Here is a 23,086-nt window from a genome sequence, read left to right as displayed (position 1 = left end):
GAAACCATATTTGTTCAAAGCTTTACTTTGAGGAATATATAACTCCATATAACATTTTTATTTCTTTTTTTGTTTCATGAAAGAAGCAACACCTGTAAACTATTAAACATTGCCCAAGTCTGATCTTATAAAATGGGAGTTTTTGAGTACAATCCTACAGAATGCTGTGGGTGTAGTGAAGGTGCAATGTGGTGTATGTATTCACATGGGGGTGGGGGGGGGGGGTGGGTTGCTACACAATTTGCAACAGCCATCATATTCATTCTTATTGGAGGTGGAGTGGCATGGTTTAAGATAACTATTACTATTGGTATTTACAGGAAGAAGTACACAGCTCCTCAACATTACACAATGAACTATTGTGCAGAAAGACATTCAAATAATAATAATAAAAACGCTGCATTAAATGAAATACAGTTTAAAATATCATGATAATATAATGTAAATATCTCACTTCAGAAAAAAAAGAACGTTAAGCATTAACATTTGATTTTTAGTTTTTTCTAGTTCTTGATGCTATCCTGAAATATTTTGGTCTGTACGTCAAAAGTATTTAATAACCCACTAGGGAAGTTGCAGCACATTTCAGCATAGAATCCAAATGTGACCACACTCTCACAAGACTCTACCCCTGTGTTCCAATCCCCATACTTCCCTACTATTTAGTATGCCAGAAAAAGATTTAGGATGTCCCAATACATGCACGTCAATTGTAGTATGCCAAACATACCTAGATGCCCCACTAACTCCAATAGCATTTTGCAATATTCATTTTTATTCTTGAAATTTCTCGACACAATGAAAATAAATCTTCCTTATTTTATTTTTCTCTCTCCTGTGGCCCTAAAACTCTTCTGTACTTTAGTATGTAGTGTAGTAAAAAGAAAAAGTACGTGATTTGGAACGCAGGGAAAATGAAGGCATTCAGCTGCTTTCCTACACAATCAACCTTAAACATCTCGTAAAGTACCACAAACGGAGGACTCATTCTGATAGTTAGAGTAAATGTTAATGAATGCACTTTGAACATGTTCACTGAGCCCCCTTTCCCCTTCTATAAATGGCAGTAATTACAAGCATTCTCTCCATCACACAGACAGTCACTTTCCATTGTTCCTACTGTCTGCAAGCCTTCCATCACTCCAACTGAAGATGTCACTGTTGTATACTGAATATATCTGCTCCTTGAAGTCCTCTGTGTGTGTGTGTGTGTGTGTGTGTGTGTGTGTGTGTGTGCGTGTGTGTGTGTGTGTGTGTCAGATGAGAGAATGTTTTTTCATGTTCATCAGTGAGAAGCAAAGCTATGTTCTATTTAAGGTGTTTGACTGAAGTTTTGACAATGAGCGAGTACAACAGAGCAGAGAAAAAAAAGAAAAAGAAAATCCATTAGAATGAATCCAGTTGGGTGATCTTTAAATACACAGATAAACACGTGAATGTATAAACTCAATATGACGACATTTGGGTTTTGGAATTTGTATTGTCGCATGAGTAATGTGCAAAGAAGAAAAGCGTGCAATTTTTTTGGTATGGAAGCATTTCTCTGAATATTTTCTTTTGTCAATATTATTACTTATTCAGTCCTATCATCCTTAAACTCACCTTAAATTTGCCATGTGGTACATTTACATTTAAATAATAATACAAATAATAATAGTAAATAATCCATAAAATGATAGTTAATAGTCCACAGCTAAGGCCTCCCATTATAATATGTATGAAAACATGGGTTGGTGTTTTTTTTTTGGGGTGGGGGAGGGGGCGGGGGGGGGGGGGGGGGTAATTCCAACATCAACATATTTGGGAAGTTATGATTTATAATTTATAATGATAATTATAGAGCTTCACTGGAGGAGAGACGATTAAAAAGAAATGAAATAGAAGTCATAGCAATGAACACAAGAGGCCCAACAGACACTCTAAAAATGGTGTGCAAATAAAACATTACATATTTCCCTCGGACCCTGTGGACTGTGTGCATAAATGAATGGCTTGAAATGTGTAGTCTTCCTTTAGCTTTTTCATTTTTACAGTGTTGCCCCCTCCCCCCCCCCCCACACACACACACACAGTCACTAGCAGCAAATACGATGAATGTCTCGTCAGCGTATTTGAGTAGATTTCATATCTTATCCATGAGACTGATTTTTGTCTAAAACTGTTCTGGTTTTTGTTAACGTTTTTTTGTAGTTTGGTTTGCTGGCTTTTCTACATGAAGTGACTTTTTCCGTGAATGTTCAGGGAATAGCTTCAAACATCTAGAATTGTAATCCATCCACAGCATGTTGGCACGTAGCCTGGTTGCTATTGAGCTTGATCAAAGAGCAAAAAAAACTAAATTAAGAAATGTATAGATCAGGAAAAAACATATTGATACATATCTAAATGGATGTCTGTACAACGATTTAACAGAGTATTTCTTAACTGTGGATCACAAATGTGTTCCAGACAGTGAAGGATTAAATAGGAATGAAACATTGTCAATGAATCCAGTTGTATTGTAAAATGCTTTAATTAGACTGAACTTGTATCGGATTTCCAAACGTTTGTTATCTGAGGTATGAGTATTTTAAAGTATTTATTTTTGATTTTCTGATACATCATTACAACTTCCATTCACACACACACACACACACACACACACACACACACACACACACACACACACACACACACACACACACACACACACACACAAATACAAATTGCATACTAAGTCAAACATTAACACTCAAGACATGCCACTATAGTCTTTGCAACAGGGCCTTTCTACATGAGCAGTTACAAACCATGCAGGATCTGGCTACAGTAAAGGCCAGTTTTGCTTTTGCACTCAAAGTCAGTGACTTTTGCTAACTACATTATAAATGAGGTATTTCACAAACTTTGCTCTTGGCCATAGTTACGTTTCTATCCAACAACTGCTCCACCAGAATTCGGCTGCTCTCTCTAATCTTACAATACCCCAGCTGCCAGTACACACACACACACACACACACACACTGTACACACACACACACACACACACACACACACACACACACACACACACACACACACACACACACACACACACACACACACACACACACACACACACACTCACAAGCACACACACACACACACATCACTATTTATCAGGCAGTGTGACTTTTTTTAATCTGTGTCTTTAGCAGCGGTGTGTGAAAGCGAACACTCCTCCATGTCATTATGAAGGGCCCTGGGCTGCTGATTATCAGGAGAGACCACCACAGAGACCCCCGGCTATGCTCCTTAAGTCTGCCTAATTGATCTTGTACACTTCTACAACTTTACCCCCTCCCTAAATCCACACAGGTAAAAACTGTGTGGAGTGTTGGTTGTTTCAGGCTGCAAGGAGATTACTTTCCATCTTGTCTTTTCCTCTTTTTTTTTTTTTACTGGATGTTTTTTGATGTTGACAATATTATCAGTTTCTTTCTTTAAAATGTAACTCATTTGTTGAAATGTGGAAGTGGATTTTGTGAAAAATATGAAATAAAAACCACCAACCATAACCGTGTTATATTTTTTACCCTGGTTAGTATGTGTGGCTCTATGGACGACAATGCCTGTCTGTAGGACCTCCACTTGGTTTCAACTTCAGTGAAAATGTTTCTCTAGTCATGGATGGCCTGGAGGGAAATCATACAACAAAGATACATTCATTGCTTCCCTTTCTAGCCATAGCTAAGAGCTGCCATCTATACAGTTGGTACACTGTCTGTTTGGGATTTATTGATTCACATAAAAGATGAGAGGCTTTAGTATCTGTCTGAACCTTGAAATGGTGAACATGGTAAAATCAGCATGTAGCTCAGTAAAACCACTAGAGTGGCTGTTGACTCAAGGACTTCTTTAGAATTTAGAAAAAAACAACTTACCTAAGGACCACAAAGAGAAAAAAGATTGTTTGCTTCCTTTTTCTTGTCCAAAACCTATTGGTTCATATGTTGTTTATTGCCTGATTTATGATAAACTTTGTTCTTAAAAACATGACATAAAAAGCATTTTTAAGAACTGTATATAGTATTTTTATAAAATATATAAATCTCCTCTTCAGCTCTCCCAATGTTCTCCTAATACCACCTCTCTGAGACCTTTCATGACATTGAGTGAGTGCACAGCAGCCGTGGCTCTACCTGTGATTGGGTCCTTCTACAGGTGAATATGTACCCTGCGTTCCGAATCGCATACTCTTTCTTTTTTTATTCTACATACTACATCTGACGATAAAAATAATCTAGTTAGGATGCAGTATGCTACAATTAGGACATACTTTTCTAATTGTTTTCATCATAACATCACGCCTTGATCTTGCCTCTTGCTTTTATATCCGTCGCATCCCCGTTTGTTTTCATATGGAGGCTCCGTCGATGTGACGTCATTTCACGTGCGCACTGGATTATGGGTCAGAATCGCCCAAATAGGATGCTGTATTCAACACTAAAAATCTTGGCTGGATGTTGTAGACATCCGGGTACTTCTAACCATCCTAAATCTGGCCACAAGAATCGGGACATCCTAAATCTTTTTTCTACCATACTAAATAGTAGAAAGTATGCGATTAGGAACGCAGGGGTAGTTCAGGGCTGGTTTCAAACATCTCTATGTATGTGACTATTTTCCAAATGGAGTCCCTGAGGGCACACCCTGCCGCCTGCCGCACCATACTTTTGTCTTTGTGTTGTAAATAAGGCTGGCTGAACTACAAACTGTCTTAAGGCAAGACACTGGAGGCAGATACCTATGTTCTCAAGCACTGGCCAATTTTGAGATTTTTTGTCTAATTTGCTTCCATAACATGTCTTCTTTCATATGAGTATAAATAAAAGGTCTAAAATGCATGGACGTCGATTTGGCTAAACAAGTGGGGGGGACAAACAGGCATTCTGGAGTGCATTTTCAAAAGTGGGGGGGACAATGAGGAAACATCTTTTTTTCTCTTTAGTGCAGGTAATGAACGGTTCTGAAAGACGGCATACCCGCTCACTAATGAATACAATGTATACAAAACACTGATGTCTGACACATTTGATGAAAAAAGCATTTTCAAAAAGCAGCGGACATATGAGCCACTAGCTGCTCCCCGTAGCCCAACCAAACATGACGTAAACAAAGGGAGCTTGGGAAGGTAGTTCCGACTGAGCAATCTGATTGGTCGAAGGCATTTTGACCGTGCTCAAATCGAGCCGAAGCACGGCTAGACTGTCGCACAACAATATTACTCCGCCTCGGTCTCCATGGCAACCTAGCTAGTAGCATAGCCATGATCAGCTTCAATTGCTTCTTGATAAACAACATCGTCAGTATCCATGTGACACAAGCTGCTGTTAGTGTCCGCTACATTTACAGTCATTAGTGGGCATAGAGGATGGTAATCCCTACAGTTTACACTTCACAACGGGACACTTAAAGCCACTCGCCGTTGTCTCTCTGCTGCTGATTGAAATGCATCAGTCTTCTCTGGTGTACAAACTAGCGGAGACTTCGGAGCATGTTCACTGTTTTGTCGTTGGTATCCACTGCTGTTGTGCTATTTAAAAAAAGTTTACGGTCTAAGCCTACTAGTGCCGCTTCTACGCTTATCTGTTTAGGTTTAAACAGAGAGAAGGCGAAAAAGAGAGGCGAGAGGCTCACACCATGAGCCGACAGTTCTCAATTCACAACACGCATCCATCCAATCTACATCAAACAAGGATAGGCGGCGGCCAATCACGGTCGCGCGCGCGCACAGAGAGAGTGAGAGAGAGAGAGAGAGACCTTGACGCTGTGTTTTAATACGGCTGGACGCACTCCATGTCCGGCTTAAAAAGTGGGGGGGACAAAATGAGTCTTGACGAAAAGTGGGGGGTACATGTACCCCCCATCGCCCCCGTAATCGACGTCTATGCTAAAATGACAAAAACTTGTCTGTTCGCCTCTGTATATATTTCTCATACTGTATATCTGTAACGGCCATTATCTCAACATTTCTTTCGAATGATCTAAACTTCTAAAGCACTTACAACAACTTAATTTGCCATAATCATTCTTAGCACTATTCTGAGGTGATCACAGAAGGAGGTATTCATATGTTGTTAATTGCCTGATTTATGAAAAACATTTTGTTCTTGAAAACATGAAAAGAATGCATTTTTAAGACCTATTTATAATCATTTTGATATATAAAAAAAGGTCAGTATCCAAAATCTGTTCGGTAAAAACTCTGGACAATCATACGTGTGTTGTAAAAATTAAATTAAGATTTTAACTGGTTTTATCCAACATCCATATTTCTGGAAAAATGTAAACCCTATTCACCTCCAGTGTCTCATACTTATGCAAAACATAGAACAGCCCCCCAAGTAATGTACACGGTGGAATTTAGTTCACCCTAAAACTGGAAAATTAAAGGCTGAGTTTTTCGAAATGCATTTTCGCTATGTTTCTCTACTATTAGGACAGAGTCAGAAAAAACGACATGTGAGGAGTATTGCTGATTAAATCCTTGATAATTAAATGCAAAATATTTCATACATGTACAGTGCATGCTTCTTCCTGAGCTGAGCGACCATATGTATGGAAAGGTTTCAGGTCACCCCCTACATGTGAGTTACTGTGTTGGCTGTGGGCTGTGTTTGGATGGCATATAGGTCCTTACCTACACCTTAGTCATGCCAAGTCATCTGTCATAGGATCTTAATCCTTGTTAATAATCAAGGAACCGCCTTCTGTCACAATCTTTCACAGGCTTTATCTGACTTCGACATCAAATGGAAACAACACAATTTTGTGCGAAACAACTAGTCTTAAAGCTCCCATATTATGCACTTTGCTGTCAATTTTATATGGTCTAAGTAGTCCCTAATACTTATTTTTTTAAATGTTTGCTGAAAAACCCGTTCAGATCATTTATTGTAGCAAGCCTCTATACCCTGATGTTCCTCTGGTCTCAGGATGACCTATATTGGTGTCTGCAGCCTGCGATCTGGCTGGCCCCTCCCACCGTCTCTGCCGGGCCCTCCCACCGTCTCTGCCGTGCTCTCGTGATACTAGAGAGACACTGCGTGACTGTGAACACAGTGTTTACCCGGAGCGAAGCCATACTTTGACATAACAGTTTGACATGACCTGACATGATTAAAACCAGTGAAAACAGTAGCTTCAAAGTTTAATTTCTACAGGAATAACTTCCCACCCTTTGTGGTGTTAAAAACCAGGCATTATTAAACTGCAATGGGAAAGCTAAGTTAGTGTAATAGAAGCAAACGTTGGATGCTACATCCGAAGCTACATGTGTGCTAACGGCTAAAATTAACACTAAGACGATTTAAAACCAGTGAAAACAGTAGCTTCACAGTTTGATTTCTACAGGAATAACTTCCCACCCTTTGTGGTGTTAAAAACGAGTCATTATTAAACTGCAGTAGGAAAGCTAAGTTAGTGTAATAGAAGCAAACGTTGGGTGCTACTCCGGAAGCTACATGCTACACTAGGTAAATAACAGGCAAACAACCATTGAGGAGATTCCTTTTACTGTAGTTTCACCGATGGAATTACTACACAAGTAGCTCCCTAAGCTTTGTCTCATTATAAACGCGGCATTATTAAGACTGCTGTGATTAAGATAAATTAGTGGATTATGAGCAGAATGCTTCTGTGTTGGTTTATGCAACACTCTGCATGGTTTGCTGTACTATGGGGAAAACAATATGGCTGTCGCTCGGAATATTTTCCAGACAGTCCAGACAGGCTTGTTGCAAGCACCGGATTTCGGATTTCAGTCAGTGGTGTTGGAAAATTACATAAAAAGTAAGTGTTTTTGATTTATTTTAACATTGTGATCTACCGACTACTGCACGGTGGAAGTTTCTGGTTACTAATGTGGGGGGGAAGCATCATGAAGCATGGACATATAAAGAAAATATGGGGAAGTGGCTTCTTCTCGCTGTGACGACATATCGGGAAGAATTCTGAACGGAGTACATTGGGGGGGAGGGGTGGGGGTTTCAGAAAGGGGGAGAGTGAGAAAAGGAGAGATTGTTATTTTTTTATATTTTGGCAGTCTCTAGGCACACCGTGGACCCATGGATATGTTAGAACACATTTAAAAAGTGCATTTAGCATAATATGGGACCTTTAATTTTGAGTTTGACAAAATATTGTCAAAGCTTTCAAAAGCATCTCAAGTCCTTCATCAGCTAATAGTTGTTGGAGTTTTGTCATGTAATAAGTGGTGGTTGCATATAGGGAGAGATGATTACCCCTGTCTCTGTTCAGAGATGGTGTCTGCCATTGAGGTAAATGTCCTCCTTGTCCATTCACCCTTGCTTGATGACCTTTGACTTCTTCCCACTGGGACTCTTCTAAGTCACTAGATAGCTCCTCTGGTCCAGAGTCCTTACCCGAAGAAAGCGCTCTGAAGAAATGATGGTTCTTCGTAGTTACAACCACATCAGCACTACTGTTACTACTGGATCTCACTGTCTTAACTGCCATCACATAATAAGAGCACACCCTACGCTTCACAGGTTAACACTAATATCGCCCATGCTCATCCCTGCTTCAATATGACACGTACTGAAGATTCTACATGCTTGCAAACTGCTATGCAAACACACTAACATTCTTATTGGTTGCTCTCTATTTCAGACTTTAAATTGATTCTATTTCCCATTGTAACTGACGGCCACCACCCCATAGTCTTAACATCTTTCCTACGCTGCTAGAGGAATATTGTCTGCCTTTAAGACACACTATTTCTCAGAACTGTTGAAGCATCTGCAGGTACAGCAACTAAAGTGAATGTTCACATTAATTAATAGACTATTTAAATACGCTTAAATCATATACTCCAGAACACCAAGGACACAACCCCATTGATCCCCAATGGGGTGATCCAGGGGACAACTGCAGTGAAGCCTAAACTTACAGCCCTTGACTTTGGCTAAAGCCTCCTGTCAGTGCTTTAATAAGATGTCTAGCTACACAGTGGCATCACAGGGTATGTATGCCAGGACAATGGTGTCCGATGCCAGCATTGCCCGGAACCACAGAGGGTGAGTGTTTGGGGAGTGTCTCTCTGGCCTCCAATGGGGGACTGGCATCTGCTTTAATAAAGCTGCCCACCATGTCAAACCCCCCCACTCCTCAAGCTGTGGAATGGGCCCTGGCACTGGGGGAGAGGTGGCAGAGGTAACAGCTGGCTGCAGCCGTGGCAGGCATGGCCGTTGCATGACCACAGCTTTATTAGTGGCTTCCAGGACACCAGCTGATCCTCTCCCAGGGTCGCTGTCACACTGATGTCTTCATCACTAAGCTGAGCGGACAGGCCGGGCCTGCCAGCCAGCGGAGGTGACAACAAATCCAATTACCTCCCCTCCATGGTGCAGGGGACCAGACCTGAGGGGGGGCTATGGGACAGAAGATGAGGGACATCCAAGGCAAAGACAGGACAGTGGGACAAGAAGTGGCACACTGACACCAGACTGATGCACAGGCTTTCAGTCTGACCTTCGGGATAATACACAGAGGTTGACTGTATTTTCAGTAAGATATAAGTTACAGACAAAGACATTTCTTTTTGACTTGCTGAATTAGAATCTTCTGCTGATAATGTCAAATAGGCGGACTGCAATGCAGACAGAATATGGAATCAACAAGCTCTAAACAGTTTTTGCATGAATGTGGTCACCAGTTCAGGGCAATTGTGAACTGTTGACTACATCATAGCAATACATTGGACCAGGGTGGGCTGAAGTTGCATTTAAGATCAAATGATCACCCTAATTCAGCAGAATCCCTCCTCTGGGGACCATGAAGATCAACTATATATGTAATAAAGACTCAGCCATTAGATACAGCTGATTGTGGATGACAAAAGAGAAACGATTAGTGATTCATTAGTGTTGAATCTGATCAATGCATTTGATGGTAATCTGCCTGAAGGGGTCTGGGTCAGGTAGCAGAACTCAAGTATCGACAGACATGCCGACACAAACTGTCAGTATGAGAGTATGATGGTCCACGTCGGTGGCATTAGAATGCCAATGTTTTTAAGTATTCCACTTCCCTATTTACCAGCATTAACTTTGCAGAAAAAAACTATTTGGCAAATTTGAGCTACCATACTGTATCTGGGCTACTTCTTTTGTCTGACTGTGATTGTGAAAGCTAAATCATCTTTCTCTAGACCAAACAATGCATTCCTGTTTGAAAATCCTAAAAGACGTGGTCAAACAAAAGTATTTCCCTCCATGGGATCCATCATGTGAGGATAACTGGCCCAGAGAACAGACAGCACAGTTTAACTTTGGCCTTGAGGGTTTCCAAACCGGTTCCACCCCATTGACAACACACGCCAGACGAGCTCACACAGGCCAGTAAGCTCCCAACTTTTAAACATTAACAAACTAAATCTCCATTAAGAAATGGGTTGCTATTGATGGTCTGGGGGTTTGAACCTGTTAAGTGCTGATCATGGCAGGCCAGTATTGATCTGCTACCGGCACAGCTGTCCTTCTGTGTGGACTAAGGTGAAGGACAGGGGAAGCAGTGAGGATGGAGGATGGAGGGAGGGCCTTTGAAAGGAGAGAAAAGCGAAAAAGGAGTCACGGTGCCAAAGCAGAACTCTTGAGCCGTTACATTTCCCCTCACTCTGTCAGTCAGTCCTCTCTTGCTCCAGGACCCTGCGTTGTGTCTGGAGAGTCTCTCCTTATCATCCACAGAGCGTCGGTGTGGGGGGAGAGGTTCGCCTTCAGTCGGGCGACTTTGGTGCCCAACCGGAGAAGATCATTCACCACTTCCTCTCCTGACATATCCGTCCATACGGTACAGGGATGGGATGATCGATCCAGGGAGTGCAAAAAAAAAAATGGGGGGCTACTGCTAGGAGGTGTGTATGTCGAGAGAGTGTGTGTGTGTGTGTGTGTGTGGGGGGTAGGGGGGGGTCGCTCTCACTTTTTAAAGGTGGTTGGAAGTCTTGCCAAGATATTTCATATTCATAGCTAAAATATTCAGCGCGCATGGTGGACAGGGGCAATTTCCGCAGTCAGCCCGCCATTCAAAAGTGAAAGGGGAATGTGGCTTGTGGATGAAGGGAGCGAGAAAAGATAGACATGCATGGGGCTTCATGGTAGTCAGATGAGAGGCTGCCAGCCCGCTGATGGGTGACTGTTTGAGCGTGGCGCCTCAGGACATGCCCCGTGGAAAAAGGCGATGCGATCCGATACCCCCCAACTTATGCGGGGGGCCTGATATACATATGCCCCCCTTATGCAGAGGAGGCCCCATATCAATTGCAGAATTGCGAGTGTTTTGGTCATTATGCCAAGTTGTTTGAGCGAGCGTCTTGCATGTCTGAATGGTAGAAATGTGGACTTACTGGGCTATGACCACTAAGGAAAAGCCTCCTCTGAATAAAACCTTGATACTATATATTTTTTTTTGAATCACAGAGTGTGGTCTGTGTCAGCAAAGCAGATAAGTGAATAAAGTTTTGAGAAAGTAACTTAGTTTCACCACTGAAACTGTAATTGGCATGTGTGGGCTTACTCAATAGATAAGAGAAAGATATTACTAAACAGACAATGACCATGTCTTTAGAAATGAGATCAGGTCTGATGTGCAGGTCAAAGGGTCTGTTCACCCAAAATTACAAAATAAAACATGTTTTCTCTCTCACCTTCTCCTTGTATGTCAACACACAGGTAGTTCTATCCCGGTTTAAAGGTGACCCTAATGCAATGGAGGTGAATGGAATTTATGAGCCCCTTCTATAGGAACTATTATTTAAGTTCCAAAATTGTTCATTCTTCTGATCACAGGCTTGGTGGTTTTGTCCCAACCTCCCCACATTGTGTACATATTTAACAAATGAAATATAACACAACTGTTAGTGAGCTTTAGAGGTAACACTACTTGGGAGGTGTGAATATGCAAAAGTTCAGTTACACTTTGACTCTTAACAACACAAACACTTAAAAAAAAAGACTGAGCAGTGTTTTGTCTTGTTCCCACCTACTGTCAGCTTCAGATCCCTTCTTTCCTGTGATAGTGCACGTCACACCTCTTGGTTGGAGAGAGTGTGAGTGATTAAAAGTGACATGTTGAGTTATTTATCAAAAGAGCTCCACCTCTGTATCAGAACCAGGGGATGGGGGGAGGAGGGCTGTGCTCCCCTTCAGCCCCAATCCAGACCCCCAAATGCTGATCCCCCACCACTACACGTCCAAGTGATTACACTACACCCCCCTCAGCCCCTCACTCACGCACACAGACACACAAACACATACACAGACGTGCACACACACACGCTCAGAGGGGCTAATTAAGGCTTTAATATGCAAATGAGAGTCGCAGTAAATTACACAGCTGGCAAATATGCCTGTTTTTGCCTGAAAGTACATCAGGAGTGCAGCGAGGAGTGTGTTGCTGCTGCTGTTGTTGTTGTGTTTGCAGAGAGACAAGGGATTGCCCCCCCACCCCCCCACCACCACCAGCGACTCCCCTCAGCAACCCGAGCCCCCTCTCCGAGCGAGAAGTGACTCCCAGAGCTTTGTCCCTTTCAGAGGTATCAGGAGGAAAAGTTGTATCTCTGCACAAGTGGTCCTGTGTTATTTTTTATTTGGGGACACAGGAGGATTTTTTTGCCTTTGAATATTAATGTCTCCAGTTTGTCTAGCTGTGGTTTGATAGCAGATTCCTGTAGGCCTATACACAATATAATTACAGAAATTGAAAATACAGCTGAACCCAAACACAAATATAGATCTATAGTGTTAGCCACGTGCACAGATAGGACCCAAGGTGGCCTTGAGCCCCTGCCCTTGTGCCCCCAGAGTCCAAAATTGCCTTTAAGAAAGGCACAAATTGGTGCATATCATTTCACCAAAATGCAGGCAATTAAGTATTTGCGTTCAAAATTTGAATCCTCCCCAATCCAGCCAAAACAACACAGACTTTTAAAGAAATAGTTCAAAACATTTTTTTTAAAGCTTGTTGCCTTACTCTCGTGTTCAAGACCATGCAAAATATTTGAAGGAGAAATAGGCAGAGGTCGCTTATCGCTTATTGGCTTATCATAAATACTTGTAGTGAATGGGAAGCGTTAGCATGCCTCCACAGCCAGTCAAAAAGATGAACTTAACAACTGAGTAAACGCTCCTAGGTGCTTGTTGGGACTTGTTAATTTACTATTTCAATGTGCAAACCAATGCGGATAAACTCATTAGAGATGAGAGATCTTTTCCCAAGCCTCTTTCAAAAATGCACATAGGAGTGGTTTGTCTTGAATCGGAGAATGAGGCAATACTATTTTTTTTTAAAGTGTTCCTTTAAAGTGGTGTGCGGGACCTCTCTTTTTATGGTTCACACTACTTCTCTCTGACGCACACCTGTGACCTAAGTCTTTTTTCAAGTGTGAAGGGTTATTTATTATTTTTCCTTCATATTTTTTTCGTCGTTAAAAATAGTCTTTCCCTTCTTGCCAGCTGTATAGTGTGGTTCTAGTAGGTGAGTGACTCCTGTGGTATACAGTGTGTGAACCCTTGAGCTTCTGCCCCGTGAGGCGTTTTGCCGGGAGCTTTGTTCTGCCTGGTTGCCTTGGTTGTCTGCCTACGCACTGTGTGTTCCCCAGAGTAGCGGTGTCATCATGATGCAACTGAAACCTTTGAGTGCCACACTACATGCATGGTCGGGCCGTCCCCGTCACCTAGCCACCCTACTGGGACTGACCGTGACAGGAAAGAGAGGTGCCCCCCGAAAAAACACACACACACACACACACATACCTAGAGACCTCTTTGTTTCACACTCTTCCCCCAAAATAAGAATCCACGCTCCATTCAAAACGGTGCCCCTCTGCGCAGAACATTTCCCAACAGCTAATCTCTCCACAGACCCATACAGACACATGTACCTTGTCTCAGATGTCACTCTACGTACAATTCGTGCACAAGGAAAATGTAATCTAAGGAAAGGTACCCTAAACTGAGTGTGTGAAGTCAAGGTTGTCGGATTAAATAGAGAATAGCTTTCTTCATCTGATCTGTGCACGGATCCCAACAGCCTGATCTAATTTACATAGCCATGTTTTTCCGTTAAAGCCACATATTCCAAACTTTTGCATTCAAAGCTGTAGGAAAAATGAAAACATTTAAATAGAGACGATATTATCATACTATTACGACTTTTTCTCGTACAAAATATGACTTTATTCCCGTAATATCTAGCCACTCACACTGGTCAAACAAAATATATTTTAGGCATCAATTGTGCTTGGTTACGGTACGATTGCCTAGACTGAGTGCACCCTTGGGGTAAAATAAGGGGGCCAAAGCTCAGAGTTTTACCTAGGGCCCAGTAGTGTGTTATTTCAGCCCTGCTCCTCGAATCAACATCTCCAAGATTCTGATTGGTTGTTGTTTTTAAACAAAGAGTGGTTGCAGGTGTTTCAAGGCATTTCTATTATGAAAAGTGCCAAACACTCAGTGGCCACTTTATCGGGGATGCTTGTACTAACTAATGCACTCCAATGCAACTGCTCTGCCACACATGTTATGTTTATAAGATTAGCTTTGAGGTCATTGTTAGTGATGACAGGAGTGGACTGCCTTATTTTCAAAGGTGTTTCCAATATTCTAACCCCCCCTTATGTATGTAAATGGGAAAGACAAAAGCAGAGACATCTCTTATGTAGTGAAGTACAACACCACTTTTGAACTTATCTAAATAAAAACGTTATTGAATTGTGCACATTTTCCGACAATGTCAACTAAACAACACATGACAGTCCTCAGGTTTAAACTAATGTTTGCTGCACTGAATTGCAGTGTACACAATAAAGTGACCTGAGTAATTTGGTAAAAAAAAATGCCTTAACTCATGAGCATTAGAATACTTTGTTGCGACTTTGCCGTTCCCCTCAAAGAACTACAGCAAACGCAAAGCGCTCACACACCCACCACCACTGGAACATGGCTTTCAGGACGCTCACGTTTGACAAGCCAAATATTGAAGGACTTAAACAGGTAAACAAGCTGCAGACGCCCCCCCCTGTCCGAGAGAGTGCTGGGCAGGGGGGTAGTGTGCTTCATTAGTTGAGTTGGGGTTGACAGGGTCCCCTGATAACCATGTATAAACAGCTCCACCTTACATCGGCTACAGAGAGAAATTTGCCCCATCGGAAAAGGCTGCTTTCCACTAGGGCCGGGGGCGCATGAATATTTTAGATGGGTAAATAATTAATAATTAACAGCAAAACAGGCCAGTGATCAAATGGAGCAGCGTGGCAACAGACATGAAACATCTGACTCTAGTAAACAAAGACAAGAAGAGGAACCCAGATTTTCCTCCCCGGCGGATCGCCACCTTCTTTTTCTCGCCTTTTAAATATGCGCATCTTCAATGCCCCCCCCCCCCCCCGCACGCTCGTAAAAACCACACACGCATACACAAAGGCACATGTATGAACACACACTAACTCTGTCAAACACACACAAAGTGCTGCTGCTATAACCCCCCCCCCCCTCCTCCTCCCTTCCCCTCCATCACTCACTCACATTCATAGCCACACTTATTTTCCCTTCAGAAGAAATGAATTTTTCACGTATTCCATCGGGCGGGCCGGGGAGAGGAATGTGACTGAGCGAAAGGACACTTGATCTGGCCACCCGCTGTTTTCTGATGGAAAGATTTGCTTTTTTAATACAATCGTCACTCCTCCCACCTGGATATGCCACGGCAAGACAAATCCCAGCTGTGTGACTCCAGAACCTGACAGAGCTTAAAAAATTCCCTTATTACCATTCCCTTAAAAAATACCCAAGCCACGCTAACTCCCTCACCAATGGCGGGAATGCTAATCACGTATCTCGACGGGCTTAAGAGGAGCATGAAAACCGAGCCGCCCCAATATGGAGGCTTTGGTGCGTGTGCAAGAAAAACAGGTAGTGAAGAAGAAGAAGACGAAGAAGAAGTCCCAGCTATAATGACACACATTCACAGAAGCGTCATGGCTCCTAAAAAAGCTGCTCTTTTTCTCTTCAATAAAAAAAAGGAAGAGAAAATCATCATGCCGTTTGACTTTAGCCAGAGGAGACATTTTATGTAAAAAGATCAGACTCCATCTTGTAAACAGCACGCAGACTCGCAAACAAAAATAAAAACAAACTCGGGATGGCTGTGCTACGGAATCGCCTTCAGAGTTAATTTTAAAGTAAGCATTCCATTCCTGGGAGATTTTAATTAATGCTTTAATATGCAAATAAGTTAAGCGGAGATAAAATCATGACAAACAGATGGCAAGTGTGGGTAATTATTTTGTAAAAAATAAATCCAGCAGGGGCACGTATTAAAGTTATGGCGTCGTTTTCCTCAGGCCTCTGCAAAGCCACGGATGGCAGGAGAGAAACACACAGCCACCACTGATGAAACAAGACACAAATGACTTTTACTTGTGTCTCCCAGTGACAAATCTGTGACCACAGTGAGGCTGAATTTATCACAAAAGACAAGATGTTACGCATAAGTTATCTCCCCCCTCTAGACACGGATAGCCCCTTCATTCTAAATTAGAAGGAACATTTTAACATCACTGCAACACAAAGTGTATACTGTGACGGCACCACCTGCACTGTTCAATGCCTGGCAACAGCCATGTAGCAACAGAAAAAGAGTCAAAAGAACAGGGAATCCCTACGTTCCAAATCACATACTTTTTTCTTTTTACTACACTACATACTGAAGTACAGAAGAGTTTTAGAGCCACAGGAGAGAAAAAAAAACTCAGATTTTTTTTTTCATTATGTCGAATACTCCAAAATGCTATTGGAGTTAGTGGGGCATTTATGTACTTTCAGCATACTACAATTGACGTGCATGTATTGGGACGTCCTAAATCTTTTTCTGGCATACTAAATAGTATGGAATTATGGGAATTGGAACGCAGGGAATGTTTCTATGCCTTCAATAATCCTGTTGACAGAACCAATTTCATCTCAAGCTCTAACTACAGCAATGAAGGAAAATTTGATGGTTGCTGTGAATGTCCGAGATGTTAAAATTGCTACTTTTTTTTAACCCGTCTTGGCTTAACCTGAAAAATTGGTTAATTCTTGACCTTAAAAGTGAGTTAATTAAGATTTGCCAACATGGATTTAGTCCTGACATAGGGCTGAGATAAAATAGACATTTGATCATCTAAGAGGTGGATGTAACTAAGTAAGGAGCTTTTTCTCAAGCTCTAGAACAGCAAGTTAATGGATCCCATGAGAACCAGAACAAAGAATCAAGACTTTACTTGCAATCTCAATGACATAACCATGTTCTGTTGAGCAATGGTGTCCACTGTAGCTTCATCATCTCGTTGTTAGGTAAACTGTGACAGAAGACAGCTTGTCTGGAATCTTTGAACTAACCAGCTCAACTCAACCACTCAATAGTATAAGTGTTTGAATTAGTTTTTGGATTTATGTTGTGGACTTCAGATGTGTGACTAACAGGGATGTGAGCCCCTTACCTGCTCCTGTGGAGGGGTGTGGTCTAGCTCCAGGCTCACCAGAGAGCGGTTGATCTTCAGGGCCAGACACAGAGCCATCAGACCTCCAACCTTCACCTCATTCTGACGCAGGTCCAGACGCTCAATCTGAACACTCTCTGCCAGGAACTCTGCCAACGCCACGGCACCTGCATCAAGTCAAGTCAACTTTATTTATACAGCACATTTCTAACAGCCGAGGCCGACCAAAGTGCTGTACAGTAAAAAAAATAAGTAAAATACATTACATCCAAAAACATCATAAAGACACATAAAAGCAATAATTCAAATGAAATTAAAACACAAAACAATAGTAAAACACTTCTAGTAGACACTGCTGGGATAGAACGCTCTCAACTAGAGATAAGAAAACCTGCTGAGCTGAACACACTTGGGCATGTGAAGCATATTACAGAGCCCTTTGACTGTATGGGACTGCCTTTCTAGTGTTCACCACCCCAGCCTGCCTCATGTTTCAACAAGCTTGTTCTACCTTTCATTTGCCATTAACCCCTTTAGTGGTCCTCTCCCTATGATTTGAATATGTTTGGTAAATAAATAAAAATGGATTACAACATGGTGTCATGATTTCATCCGAATGATGACCAAATTCAACACAATTCATAATATGTGTTACATTTATGATATTAAAGATATATTTAAAATGGTTTATACCTGGATGATGACATGATTCTATGTTGCGTTGCCTTCAGTTGAACATTTTGAAATACAATACCAAAATGGTTGCGCATAGGACAGACAGTACTGCGTGTGTAATGCTTGTACCTTCACAGGTGATGTTGGCTTGGGCCAGGCCGAGCTCCAGCACGGAGCCATTGACCATCAGAGGCGCTCTGATCTGCTGGATCCCATCGTTCCCCAGGAGGTTCTCACCCAGATCCAGGACCTGCAGCACCTTCAGCACGGGCTGCAAAAAAAGCAACTCTGAGCTCACTTTGATGGTAAATGGTAAATGGACTTGACTTATATAGAACTTTTGAGCCGATTTTCTCAGCCCAAAAAACACTTTACATTTCTCACCACATTCACCCATTCATAGACACAGTCATACACCGATGGTAGTAGCTGCCATGCAAGGCGCCTTCTGAACCATCGGGAGCAATGTGGGGTTCAGTGTCTTGCCCAGAGACACTTCAACATGTGGCGGGTAGGCGGGGGATTGAGCCTCCGACACAGCACTCCAGAGGACGACCTCCCTACCCACTTCACCACTGCCGCCAATGGTCATTCATCTCAGCCCTTACCTTGCACCAAACAGTGTTCAAATATCTTTGGTATACCGACAAAAAATATCATTTTAGTCACCGTTTTAAATGTTTATTGTGCAGTGTGTAATATTTGCAGAATATTTTGTGGAATTTGAGTGGTGAAAGTTCCAGATTTCACTTACCTTGGAAACCCCTCCTTTCCAATAATTACAGGAGCTACGGTGGGGTTCAAAGACAAGAAGCAAGCTATTAAAGATGGCATCAACCACCACTGCCTCACGTCTTTCCACAATATCAATTTAAGTTAAGTTGTCTTTATTAGTCAATGTACAGAAGGCACATTGAAATTTGCAGACTGTACTCTTAAATTACCACACTTCAGAGCGGGTCAGAGTGCAGAAGTGATGAGGTGAAGATGTATTTAGTTATGCAATAGTACTTCTTATTGGTCTTCCAACAGATGCATTTCCCCAGGACGCCCACTATATATACTGTACAGTAGAAACGCATAAGGCCGTTAAGTTTGTCCGTTCTGTGCTACTGTAGAAACATAGCGGTGCAACATGGCGGCCTCAGCGCCCCGCTCTTGTGTAAAAGGCTCATTCTAAGATTATAAAACAAACAGCAACTATTCTTTTCAAGTGATTATACACTATTTAAAACATACTTATGAATATTATTATAATTAATTTCTTCTAAGTATTTTAAGTATGTCAATTCTACACACTGCATCTTTAAAGTATGTCAATTTAAGTGAGTTCAAACGACTTAACCAGACAATGAAGCTTTGCTTTAGAAACTAAGCAGTGTGCTACTTTCAGTGTGCAAGTGAGTGTGGAAAAAGCCTGACAAGTTTTAATTATGATTATTATTATGCGGTGATTATTATTCCTTTTTTTCAAAGTGGTTCCCTCTCATGTTAAATGTCTCAGAACTTTCTAGTCTCCACTCTCCAGAGCCACATTAGCATTGAAGGCTGATTAGCTGGCGCGTAAAAGCCGGGGGTGTGTAGGGGCACCAGAGGCCTGTGTCGCCCCAACAGCTTGCCACCCACTCCTGGGTCGGCCCCCTCGCCTCGCCACCCCTTGTTAAACTCCTCTGGTCACTGCTCCCAGGGTAGAGACGGAGCGCAGGGGGTGGAGAAGGAAAGCCAGCGAGGAAAAGCGACAGACCCACAGAGCGTCTTCTTCTGAGCTAATTTGCACGGCGGTGACAACAAACACACTTGAGGACCCCCCTCTCCCCTCCCCACCCTCCCCCCTTTTTCCTTAACCGAGCCACGACACACACAGGCGACACCACATCCAACGCGTGGCGAGAAGGAGGGAGAGCATCTCCAATGGATATGCACCAGGGATAATGGCAGACAATTAAAGAGGCGGCTGCGTGGTTGAGAGTGTGTGAGAGTCAAGCTTGGTTGAAGCCTGTCAAACGTAAACCACGGGAGGGTTGGAGTGAGAAGTTTGAGGGGGGGGGAGGGTGTATGTAGTGTGAAACCACCAAAAACACAGTATGCTTTCACGCATGACATGCCGGCTTTAGACAAAAAACAAAACAGTCGAAACATACTAAGGAGGAATAGCCTTTAAATGTTCATACCAGTCATGAATGGTGGATAAATTCTACTTATTATGTCCTCAATATAATATTATATCCATCACTGATACGAATTTTAATCCAAAAGTCGCCGATCTAGGCCATATTGAAAATGTATGATGTCCCAATGTCTATCAGTATACCAACTTGTATGAATTTATCACAAAATAATATTTTTTTTTGGGATTTCTAGCTAAGTTGCACTAAGAATAAACCTTTTTTTAAACTTGTTTGAACCAAGCCAAGCCAAGTTCTACAACTGGAAGTGGAGTAGATTTTATTTCTGCTCGTCTTGACTTACTCTTTAAAAACACAAGCCAACAAGCCTGGAGGACGGAGAAGACAAGCACACACACACACACACACACGCGCACACACACACACACACACACACACACACACACACACACACACACACACACACACACACACACACACACACACACACACACACACACACACACACACACACACACACACACACACACACCCAACCAGAAAGGTTAATAACAGCTCTCCTCATCTTCATATTCTAATTATCATCATTATGGCCTACAAGGACATCTACTTATCCTGGTGACTGGCAGCACACATGAGCAACCCTCCTCAATACACATCCATTATTTAATCAAACGGTTCCTTCTTTTGGTAGCAATAGATGGAAACAGGGGAAGTGTGTGTGTGTGTGTGTGTGTGTGTGTGTGTGTGTGTGTGTGTGTGTTTAAGTGTACGATGCAGGCCTTTAATTTCTAGCCCGTTGACTTCCACAATGGCCACTCACATGACAGGAAGGTGCAGTTTACGCTGCCAATCATGCGGAAGGAATGCATGTTATTAGGAGTGTACAGTGTGGAGGCGAGGAGTTGAGAAGGGGAACTGTCTGGGTGAGGCCTAGCACTCTTCATTTTACTCAATTCTGTTGTAGGACATCCCAAATGTTCCCAAGTTTTGTATTGCACAAATGGGATGTTCCTGAAATTGGCCACTAGGTTCAGGCATCACAGCTGGGTGGTTAGGGTGTGGGGATAGGGAGGGGTTAGAACAGGAGTGATACCGGAAAACAAAAAGACAAAGCTATTGTGTCTAGGCCCAGATCTTTTGAAGCAGTGTGAGTGGCCAACTGGGGGGGAGGGAGTGGGGACAATGTGACGGATCTACCGGGCCAAGTGTGAGTGTGCTCTCAGCTTACCACCTGTCCAATAAAGGTGAAAATGCCCTAAAAAAATGGAATTACACTTCAGAACTACATCAGTTATGGAGAAATACCAGTGGGGGACTGCACTTTGGCCAGTACAGGCTGATGTGTTTTTCTCCCACAGGTTTCTAATGCTGATGGAGATAGTTGAAGACAATGCTAAATTGAAGAAAATAACACTGAGCAGTCTTTTCCTTTTCAGTGAGGCACATCTAGCCAAGCCATTACACCTTCTGCCCCTCTGCATGAATGAATGGACACAAACACAGCGATTGCACAGCAGTAGGCTCCTGTTCAACAAGACAAAACAAAATAACAGCATGCATTACCTCCAGTTCTGTAGGAATATGTGTGTAACCCATACCCTTCTTCACTTCAGAAATACTGAACACAGTTACCCATGGAGAACGTAATTATAGCATAACACACAGCCGGATCAAGTACATAACATGCATCTAGGGCTGCGGTGGTGATATCAGCGAGAGAAAAGTATGAATTCAAACCTGCACTATAGGTATCTAGGACTCCAGTTAACCCTTGTGTCCACTATAAATCCAGCTTTCTTTTGGCACCTTGAACACAACCCAGAATCGGGACTCCCTTTCCCCGATTTTGCAGCCAAAAATAGGGATTAGAAGCTGTTAGATGGTCTAATGAGGATTTGAATTTAAAGATAAAAGAGGCTTTACGAGTGTCCATTGCTGTTTAACAAATGTGTATTCTTGAATTCACCACCGGATGACACAAAGGTAAAGAATTTGCAAAAGCTTGGACTTGATTAATTAAAGGTGGGGTCAGTGATTTTGGAGAAAGCGTGTTGTCAAAATCACTTTTTTGTCCAAATCAGTGAATATCTCCTCAAGATCCACTACCTGTCCTTCCTGTGTGTGCGCTGAAAGAAATCTGGCGTGAATAGACATGGCCTAGGCTCTGTAAACTGCTATGAAAACAATGCTTTGGATATCGGCTGAAGGTTTATCACTATGAAAATACTGCTGGCATGTGTTTTTAGTTGCGCTGTTGCAAGTGTGACAATAAGCGTTCAATATTTAATAAGGCGTTGAAGCCAAATACTGCCAAATATCGAAAGCATAATTGCTAGCTACAGTTGGTCGGTCCGAGCCCCTTGTTTACGTACCCATTTACAGAGCCTGGGGTGTTAATTAAGGCTGTTATATTTTTCATCGCATACACACATATACATATATTTGTTCAGACCAAGATAAACATACTAATCACTTACAAATGTTCAGCCTATAGTGTGCATTTTTTGTCAACTCCAACGCTGTTGAGGGCAGCAGCAATTTCCTTCAACACTGCTGCCTTCTGACGTTCAAAACTTTTTATTTATTTTCTAATTGCGCTGATATGGTGTCGAATTCTACCTCAGAGAAGATCGTAAAACCTCTGGGCGAGTAGGCCTCTAAACTCAGAAAATATAGGGGCGCAATATTCAAATTCCGATGGTTTTCAGCCGCCGCATTTATCAACACTGATCTCTGGTGTACGCTGAGAGGGTGATTTCTGCTC

The 23,086-nt window shown here is 42.3% G+C and overlaps 1 protein-coding gene across 1 annotated transcript in view; it reads right to left on the bottom strand.

The window, feature by feature from the left end:
* The window catches only part of LOC307262018 (protein phosphatase 1 regulatory subunit 37), a gene marked incomplete at both ends in the record, with an annotated part of 59,573 nt that overhangs the window by 11,062 nt on the left and 25,425 nt on the right, over positions 1-23,086 (bottom strand). The window contains 2 exons of the mRNA XM_080042748.1: positions 17,519-17,685; positions 18,323-18,464. Of these exons, the coding sequence (XP_079898874.1) occupies positions 17,519-17,685; positions 18,323-18,464 (309 nt within the window). The remainder of the gene's footprint in view (positions 1-17,518; positions 17,686-18,322; positions 18,465-23,086) is intronic.

The sequence above is a fragment of the Ammodytes marinus genome (assembly GCF_949987685.1).
Source record: "Ammodytes marinus genome assembly, chromosome: 15".
Taxonomy (NCBI): Eukaryota; Metazoa; Chordata; class Actinopteri; order Uranoscopiformes; family Ammodytidae; genus Ammodytes; species Ammodytes marinus.
Note: the sequence above shows the minus strand (reverse complement) of the source record. Positions and strands in the feature narration are given on the sequence as shown.